We start from the raw sequence: 20727 nt of genomic DNA on the forward strand, positions 1-20727 counted from the left end.
CCTCAAAGATGCATTACAGATAGGGTTACCAGACGTCCCGATTTTTCAGTGTTTGTCCTGCGTCCCAACCGATCTCTGGTTGGGACGCAATGTGTCCCGATATTTCGCTCCGCCAGCAGTTTTGGGTTTTTTTGCTCCACCGGCAGCAGCACTCGGCTTTTTTTTTTTTTGCTCCGCCAGCAGCAGCACTTCATTAAGGCTTGATTTTCATACCCATGCTCATATTGAGTAACTCTTTATTTTTCCAGTAGTCCTATTGATTTCAAAGTGTTGTTGTCTGTTGTTAGTAGATAATATCCACAAGTTGTGTATGCTAGATTTCTCAGATGTCTTAACATTTGTTTATTTGGTTTTAGGATATTCTGAAATACCACAGCTTCTCATTACAGCTTAACAAAAAATCAGGAAAATTGTCATGTGTAATGAAACTGAATATTATAACCTAATGAATGAAAGTCATATCTGAAGGGGGTGATGTCACAGTCATTTTAATATGCCTGTGGCAACATCACAGCATTTAAAGACTACTGGATATATCTTGCTATCTCTTTTGTGTGTGTGTAAGTTAAGATATGACTAGGTCTAATTTAATATATTGGATATTTAAAAACATATTAGCCAGGGTCGCTAAGAAATCATGAGTGCCAGTACTAAGATTGATGTTAGACTCTGCAGCTAATGATTTAGTTAGGCAATGTAATACATCTTAACTTCTTTAAATTTCAGCTGTCTCTTCACTGTCATGTAGCCAAACATTTCCTTCTCTGCTTTCTTAACAGTGGAGTGAATGTTATAAAAGATTTCACTTAAAGATGACCTGCAAAAGGGGGAGGGGAGGAAGGGCTTTGTGCCTTTTTTGTTGTTGCTTGCTTATGTAGACAGATGGCGATGGATGTTTTCATTGGTATACTTTTTTCTGCCTGTTTATTACAGTATATATACAGTTCTAACTGTTTTTTCCCCTAGAAGATGTTTTGGACTACTGGAGAACTGGTAGGACTATGACAGAATGATATGCAATGAAATCTGTATTCGCTAACATGTTAGCTGTCTCACTGTAAACAAACAAACAAAACCCTACTCTTTTTTTTTTTTTTTTTTTTTTTGGCAGTAAAGGCATAGCCTTAATCAACTGAAATGGGAAGCAGTCTTTGTTCAGACTGCTTAAAGCTCTTTAGGTTTTGTTTGTTTTTTTGTTAATACCTATTTAGCTCAATAAACTACTGGGTTAAAAAAATGTCTTCAAGAGTCAACATGTCATCCCTTCAGTTAAGAACTGTTCAAGTTCATAATCAATATCTGAAACCTTCAATAAATCCCTCAGCAAAACATGTTGTTTTTGATATTTCTAATGGTATTTCAGTGACCTGCCAGTGAAGTATGCCTAAATCGGGCATGGACTGGCATAAGTAAGTACGTCAATGCAGTGATATTGATAGGATTTCCCTACTATAGACAGGGCTTAGGGCAAAAAACAAACAAGAAAAAAATGTTTGAAAAGTCTTTTCAGGCTGTCTTTAAATCTCAGATAGAGACAAAAAAGGAGACGCACATTTTTTCTGTTCATTCACACATGTAAAATAAAACTTTATGGGCCAAATTTTCTCTCATTTGGCCATTAGAGATTATGGGAAACAATACATTATATAACTCAACCAAGGTGGCTTTAGCAAAATCAAGAGAGATTTCCCTATCTGACATACATGCAGTGAGAATATTTTTAATTTCATGTACATTCAGTGCAGCTAATGGTCTCATTTTGCTAATAGAACTCTTAAAATGTTAGTAATTGAAAGTACAGATTAAAAACTCTTCCTCTACCTTCTTTTTACCATCATTCGATCTCTCCTTCCCCTCTTCTGTTTCCTCTTTCCTTCTTTTCTTTCATTTGCTGTCAGGAAAGTCTGCCTTTCATGGGACAGTTCTATACAGAGTGGCACAAGCAAAGATTGACAGCTACAGACGCTATAACAGTGAGTGTATTTAAAATTCAAGAGGCAATTTTAAAGATGAAGTCTTACTCCTCAATATATGTTTGATTCATCTACACTTGTAAAGTGTATCACCATTACTCACTTATGGCTGCACTACCTGTAGATGTGTCTGTGAGCTAACTTTTATTTGCTGCTGACAAATGCCATGATTGTAGTGTAATGAGAAAGTGTTCTCATTCTCTCTGTGCATGTATATGTGTATATATCTATACAATGTATGTGAGCACGCAACAAGCTGTCAGTTGTGTTGGTTTTAGGCCATAGATGTGGAGTGGGATGCAAAGCCTTTGGTCTGATGATTTCAGCCATGTGAGAGGTGTAGGTTTCTGGAGTGTAACCATACTCTCTGAAGTGTGTTGTTGCTTTTACTTATAAGAAACTTGCATACAACGATTGTTGAACATATAAAATATATTTTTCTTTAAAGAAAAAAGTGTAAAGGAATTTTAAAGAGAAAACCCTGCGTTCTTTAAAAATGAAATAAATTACATTTGATTGTGCATCCGTCTTCCTGTCCATGATAGCAATTACTGGCAGCATTATGGCTTTATATACTGTACCATTAAGGAAGAAGGTAAAAGATCTGTTAGTCTAGGCCAGTTTCTAAGCACCAGTCTGCTCACTTAATGTTCAGGCTTTTTGCTCCTCTATCCTGGAAGCACGGTGTGCATGTTTCATTCCACATGCTTTCCTAATATTCCTCCTTTCTTTTTCTCCTCCCACTGCAACTCTAGCTCTCAGAATAAGGCAGAAAATACGAAGATGAAAGTCAAAGACACAGATGGGCAGAGAAGAGAGGAGGAAAGGAAGACAGAAATCCCCGGCTTCTCACAAACTGCTCTCTCATGCAGAACTCTAGCAGTCAGAGATCAAGTATCACCACGACAACCCCTTGGGCTTGTCCACTCTCTGACTCTAGGGAAACAAGTGGTCATTACTTGGGCCCTACGCAGAGGTCTCATGTTTAGCTTGGCATGTGCTTCCCTCCAATGCAGGCTGTCTGCACAGGACAATGCTCCCTGGTCTTCATCCTTCCCCACCCTTACTCTGCCCGTCCACATAGCTGTGGGTTGCTGCTCTCCCGCCTCCCAGAGACTTTGGACCAGGTACTTCCTTTGTCAGTGGACAATCCCTCTTACGCTCCGAGTCTGCTGGAGCAGTAGTCCCCTGCTCTGCTGCCTCTCATCCACCACAGTTGGTTTTTTAGTGACTGGAGCTTTTACCATTCCCCCTTCTTCCTGGATCAGTGCAGCTGCTGGTGCTCAGCTCCCAAAAGAGGGTGCTGCCTCCTCAGCAGTGGCTTCATGGGCTGTCCGTTTGCAGGCATTCATTTCTTTTTGTGGCTCCTCTTTCCCATTCATGTTTCAAAAATGCTCTCAACCCAGCTGGTGCAATCCACTTGGCCTGTGGTTCCTCTGCCTTCTTCCTTGGTGGCCCCTTCTCTGGTATTTAATTGTGAGGTCTTCTGTATTCTTTCAGATTCTTCCCACGCAACTTCCTATCTCTGTGATGCTGCTTTTGACAATGCTAGACTTACAGGCAGATCCATGGCCTCTGTGGCTATCCATTTGTGGATTTGAAGCTAGAAAGCTGAAAAGAGGTTCCTACAGATAAGCCTCTTTAGGCAGGTTGAGACAAGGCAAGAATCTGGTCTCCCAAGTGCTTTCAGAGATGCCCTCTTGTGATTCGGTGCCCAAAGGGGGTATTTCATCATTCTCCCGCCTATTTCTCTAAGCAGCTCATCTTGCAGACAAGACTCCTTCTCTATACTGACTTTTACTTTCTCTCTTCCAGAGCGGCCGTACTGAGGTTGTGCTAAACCTGCCTCCTCTCATATCCTACCCAATGGCTTTTGGTTTTAGACAAAGTGTTCTTTTGATTCTTCAGATGCTCATTCCTCCATTTTCAAACCCTTTGGACATCTCCACAAAGATATTTTCATTTAAGAAAGCCTATTTAATTGTAGTCACGATAGCCCACGGAATGAAGGATTTGAGTTTTATTATTATTTCTCTCCTGTTCCTGAAATCTTACTTGAAAATAGGACAGTTCTTTGACTTCTCCATGAGTTAATTTCAAAAGTAAATTCACACGGATATGTTAAGGAACTCACTATTCTTCCTAAAACGTGTCTTGATTGCCACTTTCACAGCAGAGGAAACTTTATTCCCAGGCCTTCAGGCAAGCTCAGAATTTTTTACCTCTCCATTGTATTCAAGATTTTATGAAAATCAAGAGTTGCTCATTTTGTTTTTAAAGTCATAATAAAAGGGGGACATGAATATAGTGGATTAAAAATTGTTTTCTGTTAGCCTATGACCAGGCTAAATTACCATGTCCTAAAATTGTTAAATGCCATTCAGTTAGGGTGCAGCAGCACTTTTTGAGCCCCAAGGACTGAGACACTGCCACTGAAATTTGTAAGATCATCTCCTTGCATTTATGTTCAGCATTATCTTTGGATCTCTCCTCATCTGCTGACATCACTTTTTGGCCCTGAGGTATGGCCAGCTCCACTATACAGTAAGCCCAACTCTAGCATGCTGGGGAAATTGCTGCTGCTGGGTAGGATGGTTGAAGAGGGATATACGACAAAGGAAAATTACTCACCAGTAATTTTGTATATTGCCGTTCTCTCTTCTCCCATCCTACGTTCCTCCTGTGCCTCCTCAGAGAATACTGCTTGGAATTGTTTTATTTTTACCATCTTAATTTCTCCCTCTCTCTCTTTTCCTTTCTTTTCCTCTGGAAGTGCTGTAACTGAAGGAAGTGGACAGATTGGCACGTATTTAATGCCTTGATGGACAGATACTTTGCCTTGATAGGTGGAGCAATAATGCTGTCAGTAATAGCTGCTGTTTAGTGTGATAGAAGAAGACAGCATTGCTACAAACAGAATTACCAGTGAGTAATTTTTCTTCTGTGCTTTCTACTCTTCCACCAGTTTACACATTTTTAAAAGGAAAAAAAAAATATTTTCTAGTCCTTGAGTAACTATTGCTGGTCAGAGTTCAAAGAAAGCAATACATGATTCATTACCTATTTGTAATATGAATACTATTGAAATATCTCATCATATGAACAAAGTTAATGCACACAGTTTTTAAAAAAATCATGAATTTTAGCAAATTTAAGGAGAGGTTTAACCTTTTCCATTTCTCTCCAATGTCTCTTAACTTGCTTACAGTATTTACTTACTAAAGAGAAAATATAACTAATACACAGATGCTACAATGTAAAGTAACATTTGAGGAAACAACAGTGCTAAAATTTCGTAAGGCACAATTTTCCTGAATAAGAATTAGCATACTGAGAAATGTTGTCTCGAAAACAAATGTGCAGATTGAGAAAGGGAAAAAAACAGTGGTGGAGAGGGAGAAATGCATAAAAAATTCTTCCAAAGATTCAAGAACCCACCCGCAGAAAATGTTTTATCAGGCTCATAATAGACCATTTTTTATGGCTGTCAGGAAGAAATACTGTATGATTGTGGTTGTTACAAGTCCCTTCATGTAGTGTAAGCAATGTGTTCCTGCAGCCACTCAGAACAAGGGGGATGAATATAATTCAGAAATCAAGAAGGCAGCAGGCAGAAGCACAGTAAAACCAGTCTAAAATGAAATTGTGAGAATACTCTGTGACCGTTTATAGGGAATGGAAAAAAGCCACCAGCTTCAATATTGATGGCTCAAAATTCATGCTAAAGAGAATTCAGAGTTATGCTCACACTGCACGTCTAATGCATGCTGCTCTGTGGTGCAGGAAACCACTCCCCTTTACCCTGCATGATTTCTTGCTAAGGCATAAAGAATTCGGGGCTGCTTGTCACATAGCAAGAATCATTGTGCTAAGGAAAATGAACATGCTGAAAGGAAATGACAATGTTTGGATTACAAAATTACATCTCCTGAAGGAATATATCTGATGATAATAAATAAATGAATGAGTAATGCTGAGGATAGACTACATTTTCAATTTGTATGTTCTGTATACTGCAGCAGAAGCTTTTTTAATTACTATTTTGCTCTGGTTATAAAGCATGTGTTTGTTTTTCAAAATGTTTATTTATAATCGTAACTTTGTTCTGAACCAATATTTTAAATCAAAGTTTCACATAAACTGCTTTTCCTTTTTTTTAATACTACTGAGAGGCAGCATGAACCTAGCATCAGAGAAACACAGGATATTCACAGAAAACAAGGCCAAAGATGAGTGCTGGGTGCACACACACACAAAAAAAACAAACAAAAAAATCATGGTGGGGGGTGTGTGTGTGTGTGTGTGTGTGTGTGTGTGTGCGCGCTGTGTGCCTGCTCTCTCCTGCTTGCCAGTTGGAAGGAAGGAAGGACCCTTCCTGCTTCACTTCTTGACAAGATAATCATCTGGCTGTCACAATGGAACCACCCATCCCATGAAAATTCACCAGCCAAGAGTTCCACAATCCCATGCTGCCAATCTCTGCTAGAGGGGAAGAATATACTTCTCCCCTCTCTTCCTATCTTCCTTAAAAGTCAATGAGGGTGAGAAACAAGCTCCATTTACACAGTTTTCCCCTTTATCCCATTAAACACAGCTGACAGCATTTCTCTCTGGATGCCAGACCAAATTAGGAAAATCTCTTAGCTGTCTCAGGTGTTTGCCTCTGAACAGCTGACCTTTATACCACTCGGTCTGGTAAAGCTTAGAGGGCATCAGGGAGGCAGGGCGGAAACATTCTGCCACAGTTACGTTTGGGGATTTTGCCAATACCATGAAATAAAGAGTAGCAGTACAGAACAAAGAATAAAAATGAAATTGCTAAACAATACATTAAAAGAGAATTTTCTTTGAAGCTTGAAAATGCGTTTTCTTTTTGGCCTTTTCACTTATTTACATTTAGAAACAATTATTTTTCCTGTGTTTTGAATAGAGTTAAAACAAAAATAAACAGCTGTGATAAAATTTACATTTTGAGCTTACACAACCCATTATCAAGTCTGAATATATCTTTGTGTTCCAGAATCCTGGACTGATGCCAGCACAACTCTGGGAATATTGTTTGTTAGTGAATTAAATCTGGTGGTCCTTCTAATCCCCATTTGTGCTAATCTCAAATCCACTATAGTTTGGCACAATTTGGAGAGTTTGCTCCAGGGAGACTTCAGACAAATAGCAAGAGTGTTATAGGTCAAGTCTTGAAATGCCTTGACACAGCTGTGGTTTTCTGAGAAAGAATTAGATCTGAGCTGCCTCTAGAGATAGTGTTGTTAAACTCTTACCTGTATGAGTACTAAATTGTCTAACACATTAGGGCTGTGAACATGTTTATACCATTTTATGTATGTCTGCAGTCCCCTACCTTCTCATAGATAGTAGACAAAGGTCTAGCTTCCTAGAGTCAGGTTTGGGAAATTTAACTTCTTGCTGCTGCTCCTCTCCCAGTTTCAACAGGTGAATGTTAATAGTGCGTAGAACCAGAGCTATTAGTGGCTGTCAGAGGGGGAATGCCCTACCTCCTGGCACTCGCTTCAGTTTTTTAGCCAGCCCTCCTTGCAGCAGAGCTTTTCTGAGGAAAATGCCAAACTTTATTTCAGATTTTTAGACTAACCATTCAGTTCCATGATGTGTTTGTCTAATTCCCAGCTGTGTCCCAAAGGCTGCATTTGATTTTGGGGGAGATTGTCCCCTTAGTTCTGCTTCCCCTTCTAAGGCGTTGGCAGCAGCTGGTGCACCTATGGGCTTCAGGGATAGAGCCAGGCAAAGAAAAGTCCGAAGCAAAAGGAAAGGCCTGTGTCTTCTGCTCCTTCCTTATTGAAAATAAAGTAGCTATTTTCCCTGGTAGTCAGGGACTCAGTGTTTCTAACTGGGGGAGATTTTTACCTGTGGCCACATAGTAATCAGAAAATTCGACTGACAATCCTGACTCCGGACACACGTTATAGAAGGGAGTACAAATCATATGGCAACTTGAAGCAGTCCATGAAGTACAACAGGAAAGAATACTTTTTTGTCAGGCAGCTAGAACAAGCGTAGGGTCTGTAGTTGCCCTCCATTGCCCCAGAGCTATCTGAAGATCTCCCAATCAGCTCTTTCCGGAGATAGACCCCTGAGTAATGCTAGGTTCTCTCAGTTTTGAAGCAACAGTACCTGTAGCTTTGATCAAATACGGTCACTGGACAGTGTCCATGGGAGTACCCTAGGAAGCTCTTAATAGAGGTTTGTCTTCAAAGCATTCCCATTTAACCATCCTTAGACAATTCTTACAATTTGCAGATGAATGGCAGCCTTTTATTTTTTCCCAATTTCAGTCATTACCATTTGATGTTATATGTGCTCCCAGAGTGTCTCTCCGGCGTTATGGTAGAAATAATATTGGCTTTAGGGAAGAAGGAAATTCACTTATCTCTTCCCAGACAATTTTTCTGATCTGGATTCTGTACAGAGAAAAGTTGAGTGACACAGTTCCTGGAGTATCTTGTTTTTGGGACAAATACATTGTGCCTGGAAAGTCAATAACAGACCTGGGATGAGGAGGAATGCTATCAGATACAGGGGTCTCATCTCAGAAAAATGTTACAGAAGATGAAGATTGCCCCTAATGGAAAACAAGTGGTGTCACAGAAACAAAAATCCAATTTTTATCGGAGCCTATGGGAATTCTGATCTCATACACAGGCATGTTCAATGAGTTCATATGATACCTATATCCAGTAATTCCGGGTACTGTCACTGCATCTTACCCTATCTTATCCATTTGCAAAGATCTAGCTCCAATTGTATGTTATCTGCTCTCACCGCTAGTGAATTTAGAGAATCAGATTAATATTTTTTTTAGGGGACCTTCCTAATTCAGTTCAGGGAATGGGCACCAGAAAAAGAGGGTACAGCATCCACCAGCTGGAACACTATAATGAATTGATGTCTGAGCGCATGGCTTCTTCCATGAATAACAGACCTGTTCTAGTGATGACAGTCAGTGTGTCCAATACGGTTTTCATAATGACTAGCAAGAACACATTCAGCCCTACCTCGGAGAGAAATTTGCTTGTTCTTGGCAGAACAAAGTCTCCTGTCTCTAGGTGCACTCCCCACCAAAGGGGAGATGAACACCAAGATTTACATGGCAGAAGTTGGATTATCAGAGTGCCTCTGTCACAGGGTGGCTGGCCCTTTTAAATGAAGCAGGTCCAGCTCCCCTGTGCTAGAACAGGTGCTCCCGGTTGGTCAATTAAGGGGGGGCAGCAGCATCTGGGGCTATGAAGAGCCAGGCTGTCAGTAAGGAAAGAGGAGCAACAGGAAGGTCCCTGGTTTCTCCAGTGCCAAGAGGGAAGGCAATGGGAATCAACAGGGGTGGCGGGGAGAGGGGAGGATGGCTTCCAGGGAGAAAGCTGGGAGGCAGTGCTCTGTGAAAAGAGCAAAGAAGAATCCTGCAGTAGGCCCTGAAGCAGGAAAGATTGAGGTGCTATAATCCAGGGTGCACCAATGAACTGTTTTTGTTTTGCCTGTGTTTGGAACATAAAACTGTGCCTGGAAAGAGACTCTGGGTATGGCAGTGAGTCCTTCAAGGTCTGGGGACAAACCAGCACCTTACCAGCTTCTAAACCCAATAATATCTCTCACATCATCAGTCAGTTTGGTCAGCTGGTGATCAACTGCTTTGCACCTGGAAACAGTAAATAAAGTGCCTCTCTGTGTCTGGACACACGGGAGGAGGTGGTGAGTGATGTCACGCAAAGTCCTTGCTATGCTTTCTTGCCTTTTCCACAGCTTCCCAGGACAATAGAGAAGATAAGAACAGTAGTGATACTGTTTATGCGTTTCTGGCTGAAGAGAGTTTGGCTCTCCAGGTTGATTAACCTAGCAGTGGATTTTTGGAGGTGTCCTTCTCACAAAGGATCCGACCAGACAGCTGCAAAATGAATAGTTGGAGGAAGTGATTTTTGCTCCCATGGACCTCAAGCGAGAGAAGTCAGCAAATAAAACTTACTCTGCGAGATGGGGCAAAGCTTAACTATCATGTTAAATCAGTGAAACATAACTTCAAGTTCCTCCAGGAGGACCTTAATATGGGAATATGAGTGTCCCACATACAGGTCAGGTCTCTGTAGTATAATGTTAGCAGTATGGTCAAGAAAAGGAAACTTTATATATATCCCAATATTTAATGTTTCCTTAAGGCATCAACCTTATTCCAACCTCACAAGGTCATAGAGCATAACCTTGTAACCTCATCCTGCTCCTTATCTCACTACCCAAATGGAACCTCTGCAGCAAGTGTCACCATATTTCCTATCCATTAGAGCAGGCCTCCCAATGGCTACTATCGCCAATCAGATGAGGGTATTTTAATTTGAAATTTGGGGCTTTCTATGAGACCCAATATTGTATTTAAATTTCAGCCCAGTAGTCCTCACAATTGTCATAGCATTCATTCCTTAAGTAAACTCAAAAAAATAGCCCTGCTTTAGTTGTGTGTCACCATCCAGTCCTTAGGAGAACTGGCAATCGCAGGGCAGAATAGTCATATCTCCTATAATAAGATGTGTTAGTCTGCCATTCATTCACCATATTGGTCATCCAGTGTCAGCTAACGCCATTCCCTTTGTTTTGGAAGAAGTCTTCTCCATGCGTTGGTATCCAGGGAAAGATGGAGGAGATATATAATCTACTTGGTTTTGGATATCTATATTTAAGAGATGATCCTGCTTCCTATCCTGGAGGCACCGTACTATGAAAACCCATTTTAATTAGCACTAAGAAAAATGGGGAAATGTATCCATGCTTACCTGAAAATTTCCTTTCTTTAATAAGGTTCACATATCCAGCTGCCCTGAAGACAAATGATCATTCAGAATAGAGATGGAAATCGACATCCAAGGATTTGGGTTTATTGTCATTAGGTAGAATTTACTATGATCTGCAGTAGAATACTTTGTTGTGTTTTTCCCTCAAAGTGTATTTAACATGATCTGTAATTTAGGAAAGAAGATTTGCGTTATCCTGGTTGTGGAAGTTTCCTCAACTGGAGAGAACTTCAAGAGGCAGGGCATTCAAATCTATTCTCTATTGGGTTTTATACCATGCTCGTCACCCTAGTATCTGAGTGTCTTCCAGTAGTGCAATTAGCAATGTGACTACACAGCTGTCACATGTTTGGTCTCTTATTCTCTCCCCAAAGTGTGTGCGGTGGAGTGTCTAGGTTTGGTAAGGTATTTTTTTTTTAATATCAGTGTATCTGTTGCTATGTGTTTATGTCAGAGAAGGCAAGGTGAAAGAAATGTGCCTTGCATTTGGAGTGGAAAGCGGTGGTGTTTGTGATGGTCCTTAATTCCTGAGAGAGATCACTCCACAGTCTCAGAACATCCCTGGAGAACATTCTGTCTCCCACACAAATGAGCTTTACTCTTATTGTTGAGAGTTCTGTTGTGCCAGAGGAATGTAGTTGTCAAGCACTCTTCACCCCAGAGCTTTATAGATGATCTTTTAGATACCTTGAGCCCAGGCCAGGGAGTGACTTGAAGATAAAGACTGTGACCTTGAACTTGATTAGAAATTCAAAGGGGAGAGAGTGGAGGACAGGTTTGATATGTTCAAGGTAGCCTGTGTTGCAGAGGAGATGCGCTGCAGCATTCTGCACCAGTGGATTTTCCTAAGTGCTGAAGGCTTCATGCCCAAGTATATCACATTGCTGTAGTCCATCTGACAGGTGACAAAGACCAGGTGTTCATCCACGAGGATGGGATGGAGTTTCCTAGCCAAGCAGAAATGGAAAGCATTACATGCAGATGCTACTATGTGAGAGCTCAGTGTTAGCGAGGAATCCAAGAGTTACTCCTAAGCTACGGACTGAATTGACCAACTGTGGGTGTGTATCTTCTACCAATGGAAACTGCACTGAGGCTCGAAGCTCTTCAGAATACTCTCTTCTGCGCACCAGCATCATCGCTGTCTTGCTCAAGTTCAGCTTTAGACAGCTCTTCTTTATCCAAGAGCTGCTTTCATCCAAGTACTGGGCTGTCTTGATGGTAGTGGTGTGGTTGTGTGTGAGGAAGGATAGATAGTGCGGTGTGTCATCTGCCTATGCTGACACTTCCCTACTGACCGTTTTGGTTCTGCCCTTGAACTACAAGCAGACTGAAATTAAAATACTCATTGTAATAGAACTGTGGACCTTATTACTTGAATAAAGGAAATTTTCAGGTAAGCCTGGATTTTCCTGTTCATTGAGACTGGTAAAGCAAATTGGAATGTCAATTTTGATTTATTATATTCCTAGAGGAGGGTGTGCATGTGTGCTTTTCTTACAAGGCTGTCTAATCTACAGAGAGATGTAATTCTTCAGAAGGGATAATATTATGCCACATATTTGATTGCAAATTTGTTTAAACAGCTTTTAGCTTTATATTTTCCCTTTAGGTAATGTATCTTTAGATACTAATTGCAAAATTGGCTTGACATGAGTCATACAGATTTAAAGTACAGTATATCTGGTCTGACTCCTGAATTTTAAGTGCCATAAGTATGATAGCTGAACTAGAACTGAAATTAATTCTAATTTCTTAGACTCTCTTTTGAGTGCTCTGTGTCTAGGGAAGAAGGATATTTTGATGTATAGCAGTGGCCTTCAGGGATAATGTTTTGATATTGGAAGAGTGTGTGTGTGTGTGTGTGTGTGTGTGTGTGTGTGTGTGTGTGTGTGTGTGTGTGTGTGTGTTTTGTGGTTTGAGAGAAGTTCTAAGAGGTATGGGAAAATGATGACAAAAAAAACTTAGAATGAGTACTTGGCACAAAGATAGGACACCCACTTTACCTATGATTTGGGGGTGGGGGAAGCTGCTATTTGCTTTGAGCACCATTTTCTGTTTTTAAAATATTGTCAAGCTCCATATCTAACGTTTCTTTCCCCCCTTCCACCTTTTCTGGCAGGTTTAAGAGATGCTACAGGCTCTGAGAGTGATGGTGGTGACTCAAGCAGCACAAAATCAGAAGGAGCCAATGGAGCAGCAGCAATCCAACCCAAAAAGGTCAAGGGGATTGGTTTTGGAGATATCTTCAAAGACAAACCAATAAAGCTACGACCAAGGTCAATAGAAGTAGAAAATGACTTTCCACCAGTAGAAAAGGTACATATTGTAACTTAATTCTGTCATGGTTGTCATCCCCAAAGTACTCAACTTTATGATAAGGTAGAACTGACAGCTTTATGGTTTCTTTCCTATTCCTTACTTTGACTGAGTCCTTTTGTCATCTGTTGTGCCAAGTGCAGGAAAATAGATTCCTGTGAAGTTGGTAATAACCCATCTACTTAATTGCCTGGAAGAATGTTATTTCAGTGAAGGTTTTATTCCTGTGCTCACACCTCCACCCACTGGTCTTTGTTCTAAATAACTACCAGTGCAGGGAATAAGACTTCAGAGTCTGTATTAGAGCTGTGGTTACCCATATGACACCACAAATAATAATAATGCCCAGTTCTTATGTAAAGGAGCATGGCAGCATAAAGTCACTGTACCACCATCAGGCTGTCAAAAAGGAAACGTCAAAAAGTACCTACAGAATTTAACTTTTAACTTGGTGCTTTGGATATTCATTTAAAAAAATGCATTGGGCAAACTTTTTATAGGGAACCTGCAGAGGGTGCAAATTGTTGCTATTCTTTTGTTTGTGTGACATATAAAGAAGATCCCAATTAACATTTTTGGGGGAAAACTCTTTGTTAAAGATTCAAACACCTTCACCCTTTCAGTTGAGCCCTCAGAGAGGTCCCTTCATTCTCTAGTCTCCAAGGAGAACCAGAGACACAAGAAGACAAGACTTAATATTTCTAATAAGCAGCAGGGGGGAGGGGGGAAGCTTTTTAGCTTTTTTTTCATGCCTTCTGTATATAATGAAGTATGTACCATAGTGAAAAAGGCACAAAATCCTTCCCCTCACCTTTATAAGCAATTATATTTATCTAATGTGTATGGATAATCTGATAAGTGAGGCTTGGTTTTGATAGACTTATGCATGCTTGGAATTCTGCTTATCTTTGGTAAAATTCAAATTAGGTTCTTCTGCAATGTAAACATTTATATGTGCTGTTTTAAAATGTTGAAAGAGGTTGTTACTACCACCAGAATGGGATAATGAAAGGTTGATCGTGATAGCTGCTTAGGACTGGATTAGTGTAGGCCCCAATTCAAGAAAGCATCTTTCTTTAGAAAAACACTTGTAGTCAATAGGATTTAAGCTTCTGCTTAAAATGAAGCATGTAGTTAAGTGCTGTCCTGGTCTGGGGTCATAAACTTTTCCTATTACATTAGAAAATGTATATGTTTAGTAGTTCATTTCCAGCAGATATATAGGTAAAGAAAACAAATACAGTGCATGCAGAAACAATGAGGAGTCTTTGTGGCACCTTAGAGACTAACAAATTTATTTGGGCATAAGCTTTCGTGGGTTAGAACCTACTTCCTCAGATGCATGGACCGATGAAGTGGGTTCTAGCCCACGAAAGTTTATCCCCAAATAAATTTGTTAGTCTCTAAGGTGCCACAAGGACTCCTCGTTGTTTTTGCTGATAAAGACTAATACAGCTACTACTCTGAGTGCCTGCAGATATTCTGATGAGCTAGATGCAGTCAGTATTTGCATGTTAAATAGTGTTTGTTTATGATTACTATATACACATTCACCTGTGAATGATGCACATATGGACCTTAACCAGAACTGTAGAGGTATTCAGTATTCAATTATCCACATCTGATTCAGATGGCTTGGAATTGACAAACTGCAGTGCTCTGCAAATACCATATGATTAGGCTTGGGAGAATTCTATTTTTATCTGTGAATGTTGGTAAACTTTGATTTCCATGCACACAAAAACCAACAAAAAAAAGTATTTCCATCAATAATAATTGAAATGTACAGATCAGTAAAGTAAAAAATAAAATAAAATAAAAATGCTGCTTTAGAACTTTTTTATTTAAGGATGTTTACTTTGCATGTTTTGACATGTGGGTATTGACTGTTCTAATGGTTATAAAGCTTTTTTTATTTCAGTGTCTACAGTCATTAAATAATTGTCTGACACCCCATCCCGCAATGTTCCACAACTGAGAAAATTTAAAAATAATAAGCTTAAAAATAAATTTTGATATTATCCTTCAATATTATATTTAAAAAATTTAATTCTGCCAAGCCTACATATGATAGTTTTCTGTAAAGATACAGACAGTTTTGGTAAATGGGCTCTGTATAAAATAGGATATAGACTTGTTCACCTTTTAGTCACTCATCTAATATGGTCAAATTTGAGGTGTCCATCTGGTAGATATTAAATGGCTTTTGTGAAATGAGAGAAGGTCTCAGTCCACCTTTTACTGGGCAGGAAGTATCATTATCCCTATTTTGCAGATGGGGAACTGAAAAGTGATTTGTCTAAGGTCAGACAGGAGGTCTGCGACATAGCCAGGAATTTAATCCAAAATCCTTAGAGTCTTAGCCTGGTGTCTTAATTACAAGACCATCCTTCTTCTGTATTCACATTTTCCTTAACAAATATTTTAATGGAATGTGATTACATTATATTTGCAGTTAGAATACTTTATTTCCTGTATTTAGTAACTTCTCAGGCTGCAAGTAGGAAATGCTTGCATAACACTTACCATACGCACCCAACATTTAGCAGCTAGAGCAGTGGTTCTCTGGGGGTTTTCCGGGGGGAGGGAGGGACATCAACTCATCTAGATAGTTGCCTAGTTTTATAAGAGGCTGCATAAAACGCACCAGCGAAGTCAGTACAAACTAAAATTTCATACAGACAATGACTGGTTTATACTGCTCTATATACGACACACTGAAATGTAAGTACAATATTTATATTCAAATTAATTTATTTTATAATTATATGATAAAAATTAGAAAGTAAGCAATTTTTTCAGTAATAGTGTGCTGTGACACTTTTATATTTTTATGTCTGATTTTGTAAGCAAGTAGTTTTTAAGTGAGGTGAAACTTGGGCATACGCAAGACAAATCAGACTCCTGAAAGGGATACAGAAGATTGGAAAGGTTGAGAGCCACTGAGCTTAGAGAGCCAACCAATCAAATGGAGTCTAAGAATGGCACAAAATAATCAATAGAAGATATTACCTCATCCACCTTGTCTTCCACAAAATAATCATATGATGTTGTTAGTCTTTGCCTGATCATGGCACACATTTATTATACACTGACACAACATCATCCTCTCTCTCTCATATCCCCTTGGCTCTTGGCAGTTCCTCCCTCCTCTTCCATCTCCACCCCCTTCTTCCTCAAGAGCTCATGCTGGCTGTTGGGAGGAAGAGGAACTCCATTTTTGCTTGTTGTGGAGGGAGGGAATACCAGTTGCTCCTGTTTCTTTATTCTTCTGTGTAATAAAGGGTAACTGAACAGCAGTATAGGAGTTGCTGAGTTTGCTCAGTGCTCCCTGTGCTGCACAGTATATTAGGTAGATGGTTCTGTGACTGACATTCTTGTGCGTCTCTTCTTGAGATCCAACTAAACTGAGTGGATCACTAATCAGTCATCTACGCAGTGAGAGCTGCATGTAGGACCATAAAGAGCAATGTATAGAGAATTGCTGTTTTAAAGAACTTGTACGTTTTGGTTGGCGGGAAGGTTGCTTTGGTTTTTAGTTCGTTTAAAACTTTTGTATTTATTAAGTCTCTTCTTAAACACCATTATTTCTGATAGTTCACCCTGATCATCTCAAATGGGGAGTGTCTCCACGCATCTCTTTTGTGAAGACAGGAGGAAAGGGAGAATTCACTTCACATAAGTTGTTCTTTACCCCTTTGCCACCCTTCTCCCCGCTGCACTTTTCCAGGTATGACATTAGACCTAAAAGCAGTTACAGAGTTGAACGCTAAAAATAGTTAGAACCAAAGCTCAAAATAAGGGATATGAGAACGATAGTAGCATATAGCATTTTGTAGCCTAGGAACATGATTCTGTAGCCACTCCATGCATGAAACGCCCACATATGAGGTCCCTCGCTTTTGTACCTCTGTAGCTCTTCTGACACCAAACCACTCATTCTGGTCCATTTTTTTTTTTTTTACCATTCCTTGCCTCCTCATCTCTAATCTACCATGAGATAATTCTCTGAATATAAAATTTCCATTTTAAGTGATTAACATTATCCATTGGTGCTTCAGTGGTAAAGTGTAACAATGTAGGATTAATTTTTGTGTGTGCAAAAATATCATTTGGAAATTATGAACAGCACTTTGAAATTGTAAAGTGTACCACAAAATTCTCAAGAATATTATTTATCGTTTTTGGTATAAACAATTTACAGCAATAAAAGCTAATTAATGACAGCAGGTCTTCATGAGATAGGTAAAACACAGCTAGCTCTCAGATGAAGGACAGTTTAGATCTATACCTTTTACTAGGATTCTGAAACCATAATCTCATACAGGAAAACAGGTACAAAGGGAATGGAGCAGGAAATGGAAAATTGAGTTTAATAGAGAGGAACAAATTTGATAACTCAGACTGGCCCTGAATCTCTGCTGAATCGCTATTGAAGAGTGATGCATCAGTGAGCAGTGTCTCTTCTCATCTTCCATATTCCTTCCGCCTTCCCCAAACATATCTGTGATATCACGATTTCACTCTTTGGATTGTAAAATGTTCAAGCTACTCTCTGATAAACGGGAATAACCCAGCTGTCAGTGAAATGGCTTTGCCTTGGGTTTTAACAGAGAACATGTAGCTGTATCAGTGGCATTTTTAAAAAATGAGTCTACCACAGAACAGTGCTCTGTGTCACTGAAGATCGTTATTTTTAAAAACTGTATAGACTACATAAATATAGGATGTTTTAACATTGCCCATACCACAGTGCCTTGCACATACATCACATACCAAAGTGAAGGAAAGCATTGTCCATATGGAGGAAATGCAGTTATAATATACATAACAACCACAGTTGATTTTAGATTCCTTTCGCTTACTTGAGTTACTTAAAAACTGCATCGAGATCTACTGGTGAAAAGACTATATAACAGCTAATGATGTCAGTAGCAATACTATGGAGAGTCTGGTTTTAATTCCTGGTTGGAAGCCATGGACTTCTGCTGTGGTGGTGTACCCTGAAAAACAAAATCTATGAAATCTCAAAATATTTCGGCCTGGAAAAAAAAAAGTAGAACCATTTTGGGATGGATCACTTCCAAGAAACCACCATACTTTATTTAGGCAAAAGTGAAGCTGATTTCCATATTGCTGAATTTCAGAGATTTTCTGTGGGGACATAAATTTATGTGATAGAGAATTTCTAGAAAGGAGCAGCTGTTCTGCTTCTCTCCATTCCCCAGAGGTTTCAACTCCAGTACAATGAACATGCTTTGATAAATACCATTGCTCCTTGGTATGTATCTAAAATGTAGAATGAGTTTACTTTCTATCTGATGAGCTCCCAGATAACTGGCTGACAGTGTGATACAACACAACATGTAAAATAGCAGTAAAACCTACTTTAAATAAATCCTAATAACTAATATAATGATCATAAGCAAAGTTGGTTGCTGAGACTTTGTCTACATCAAGTAGGGGTAGCCGTGTTAGTCTGGATCTGTAAAAAGCAACAGAGTGTCCTGTGTCACCTTTAAGACTAACAGATGTATTGGAGCATAAGCTGTCATGGGTGAATGCCCACTTTGTCGGATGCATGTAATGGAAATTTCCAGGGGCAGGTATATGCTGGCAAGAATCAGTCTGGAGATAACGAGGTTAGTTCAATCAGGGAGGGTGAGGTCCTCTGCTAGCAGTTGAAGTGTGAACACCAAGGGAGGAGAAACTGCTTCTGTAGTTGGCTAGCCATTCACAGTCTTTGTTTAATTCTGATCTGATGGTGTCAAATTTGCAAATGAACTGAAGCTCAGCAGTTTCTCTTTGGAGTCTGGTCCTGAAGTTTCTTTGCTGTAAGATGGCTACCTTTACATCTGCTATTGTGTGGCCAGAGAGGTTGAAGTGTTCTCCTACAGGTTTTTGTATATTGCCATTCCTGATATCTGACTTGTGTCCATTTATCCTTTTATGTAGTGACTGTCCAGTTTGGCCAATGTACATAGCAGAGGGGCATTGCTGGCACATGATGGCATATATAACATTGGTGGATGTGCAGGTGAATGAACCGGTGATGTTGTAGCTGATCTGGTTAGGTCCTGTGATGCTGTTGTTGGTGTAGATATGTGGCCAGAGTTGGCATCGAGGTTTGTTGCATGGATTGGTTCTTGAGTTAGAGTTGTTATGGTGCGGTGTGTAGTTGCTGGTGAGAATATGCTTCAGGTTGGCAGGCTGTCTGTGGGCGAGGACAGTGAAAGCGAGGGATCATTGTCCAGGATGGGTTGTAGATTACTGATGATGCGTTGGAGAGGTTTAAGCTGAGGACTGTAGGTGATGGCCAGTGGAGTTCTGTTGGTTTCTTTCTTCGGCTTGTCTTGTAGCAGGAGGCTTCTGGGTACACGTCTGGCTCTGTTGATTTGTTTCTTTATTTCCTTCTGCGGGTATTGTAGTTTTGAGAATGCTTGGTGAAGATCTTGTAGGTGTTGGTCTCTGTCTAAGGGGTTGGAGCAGATGTGGTTGTACCTCAGTGCTTGGCTGTAGACGATAGATCGTGTGATGTGTCCGGGGTGGAAGCTGGAGGCATGAAGGTAGGCATAGCGGTCGGTGGGTTTTCGGTATAGGGTGGTGTTAACGTGGCCCTCACTTACTTGTACTGTGGTGTCTAGGAAGTGGACCTCCCGTGTAGATTGGTCCAGGCTGAGGTTGATGGTGGGGTGGAAGCTGTTGAAATCGTGGTGGAATTCTTCCAGAGTCTCCTTCCCACGGGTCCAGATGATGAAGATGTCGTCAAATGTAGCGTAGGTAGAGGAGGGGCGTGAGTGGACGAGAGCTGAGGAAGCGTTGTTCCAGGTCACCCATAAAAATGTTGGCATATTGTGGGGCCATGCGGGTGCCCATGGCGGCGCCACTGTTCTGGAGGTATATATTGTCACCAAATTTGAAATAATTGTGTGTGAGGATAAAGTCACAGAGCTCAGCAACAAGTTGTGCTGTGTCATCATCAGGGATACTGTTCCTGACAGCTTGTATTCCATCTGTGTGTGGGATGTTTGTGTAGTTGTGTCTACATCAAAGAAACAATTGTGGTTTTTTTCCTAGCAAGATCTTAGGGTGATTTACCTGACCATTGCAGATAAGGATGAAATGTTACAACTTTGTAAAATCCTCCATTTTAAACTCAGTGCTTTCAAATGCTTGTTTTGGCACTTGTGGCAATCCATAGACCATATTGTGAAATTTCTAGGATGTTTAGATTTACTTGAAATGAGTTTTTCTTTTCTGCTTCTATTTTGTTTGCTTTTGTTTGAGAATTTAACCTCGATGCTGGTGATCCTTAATTATACATTGGAACTTTTGTTTCAGGGAGAGGGGATTGGTAGCCTTTTTAAAGCTCAGGAAGGTTTTAATGAGCAGATATTTGATACTCTTTGCATACATGAACATGGGAAGTTAAGATAGCAAATAGCTTGGCACAAATAATAAAATAACAAGTCTAATTCACCTTTGATGTTGCATATGTAACCTTCATATTCATTAGGTATTAAGGAGATTTCTGATTAAATAATTGTTTCATGTTACATAAAGCAAACTGAACTGCATCAAGCAACTGGAATGACAGTTTGTACAGTCATAATTTTCTATCAATTTGAATT

At 39.9% G+C, this 20727-nt stretch overlaps 1 protein-coding gene across 29 annotated transcripts in view; it reads left to right on the forward strand.

Moving 5' to 3' along the window:
• SH3KBP1 (SH3 domain containing kinase binding protein 1) overlaps positions 1-20727 on the forward strand; it is a 335079-nt gene that overhangs the window by 182042 nt on the left and 132310 nt on the right. For 19 of the 29 annotated variants that reach the window (XR_010596566.1, XR_010596530.1, XR_010596542.1 and 16 more), the window contains 2 exons: positions 1899-1973; positions 12900-13096. Coding sequence is in view for 22 of the 29 variants with exons in the window: in XM_008170230.4 (XP_008168452.1) it covers positions 1899-1973; positions 12900-13096 (272 nt within the window). In the remaining 7 variants the exon portion in view is untranslated. The remainder of the gene's footprint in view (positions 1-1898; positions 1974-12899; positions 13097-20727) is intronic. The other 10 variants (XM_065579672.1, XM_065579733.1, XM_065579687.1 and 7 more) reach the window with 1 other exon arrangement.

This window comes from Chrysemys picta, chromosome 1 (assembly GCF_011386835.1).
Source record: "Chrysemys picta bellii isolate R12L10 chromosome 1, ASM1138683v2, whole genome shotgun sequence".
Taxonomy (NCBI): domain Eukaryota; kingdom Metazoa; phylum Chordata; order Testudines; family Emydidae; genus Chrysemys; species Chrysemys picta.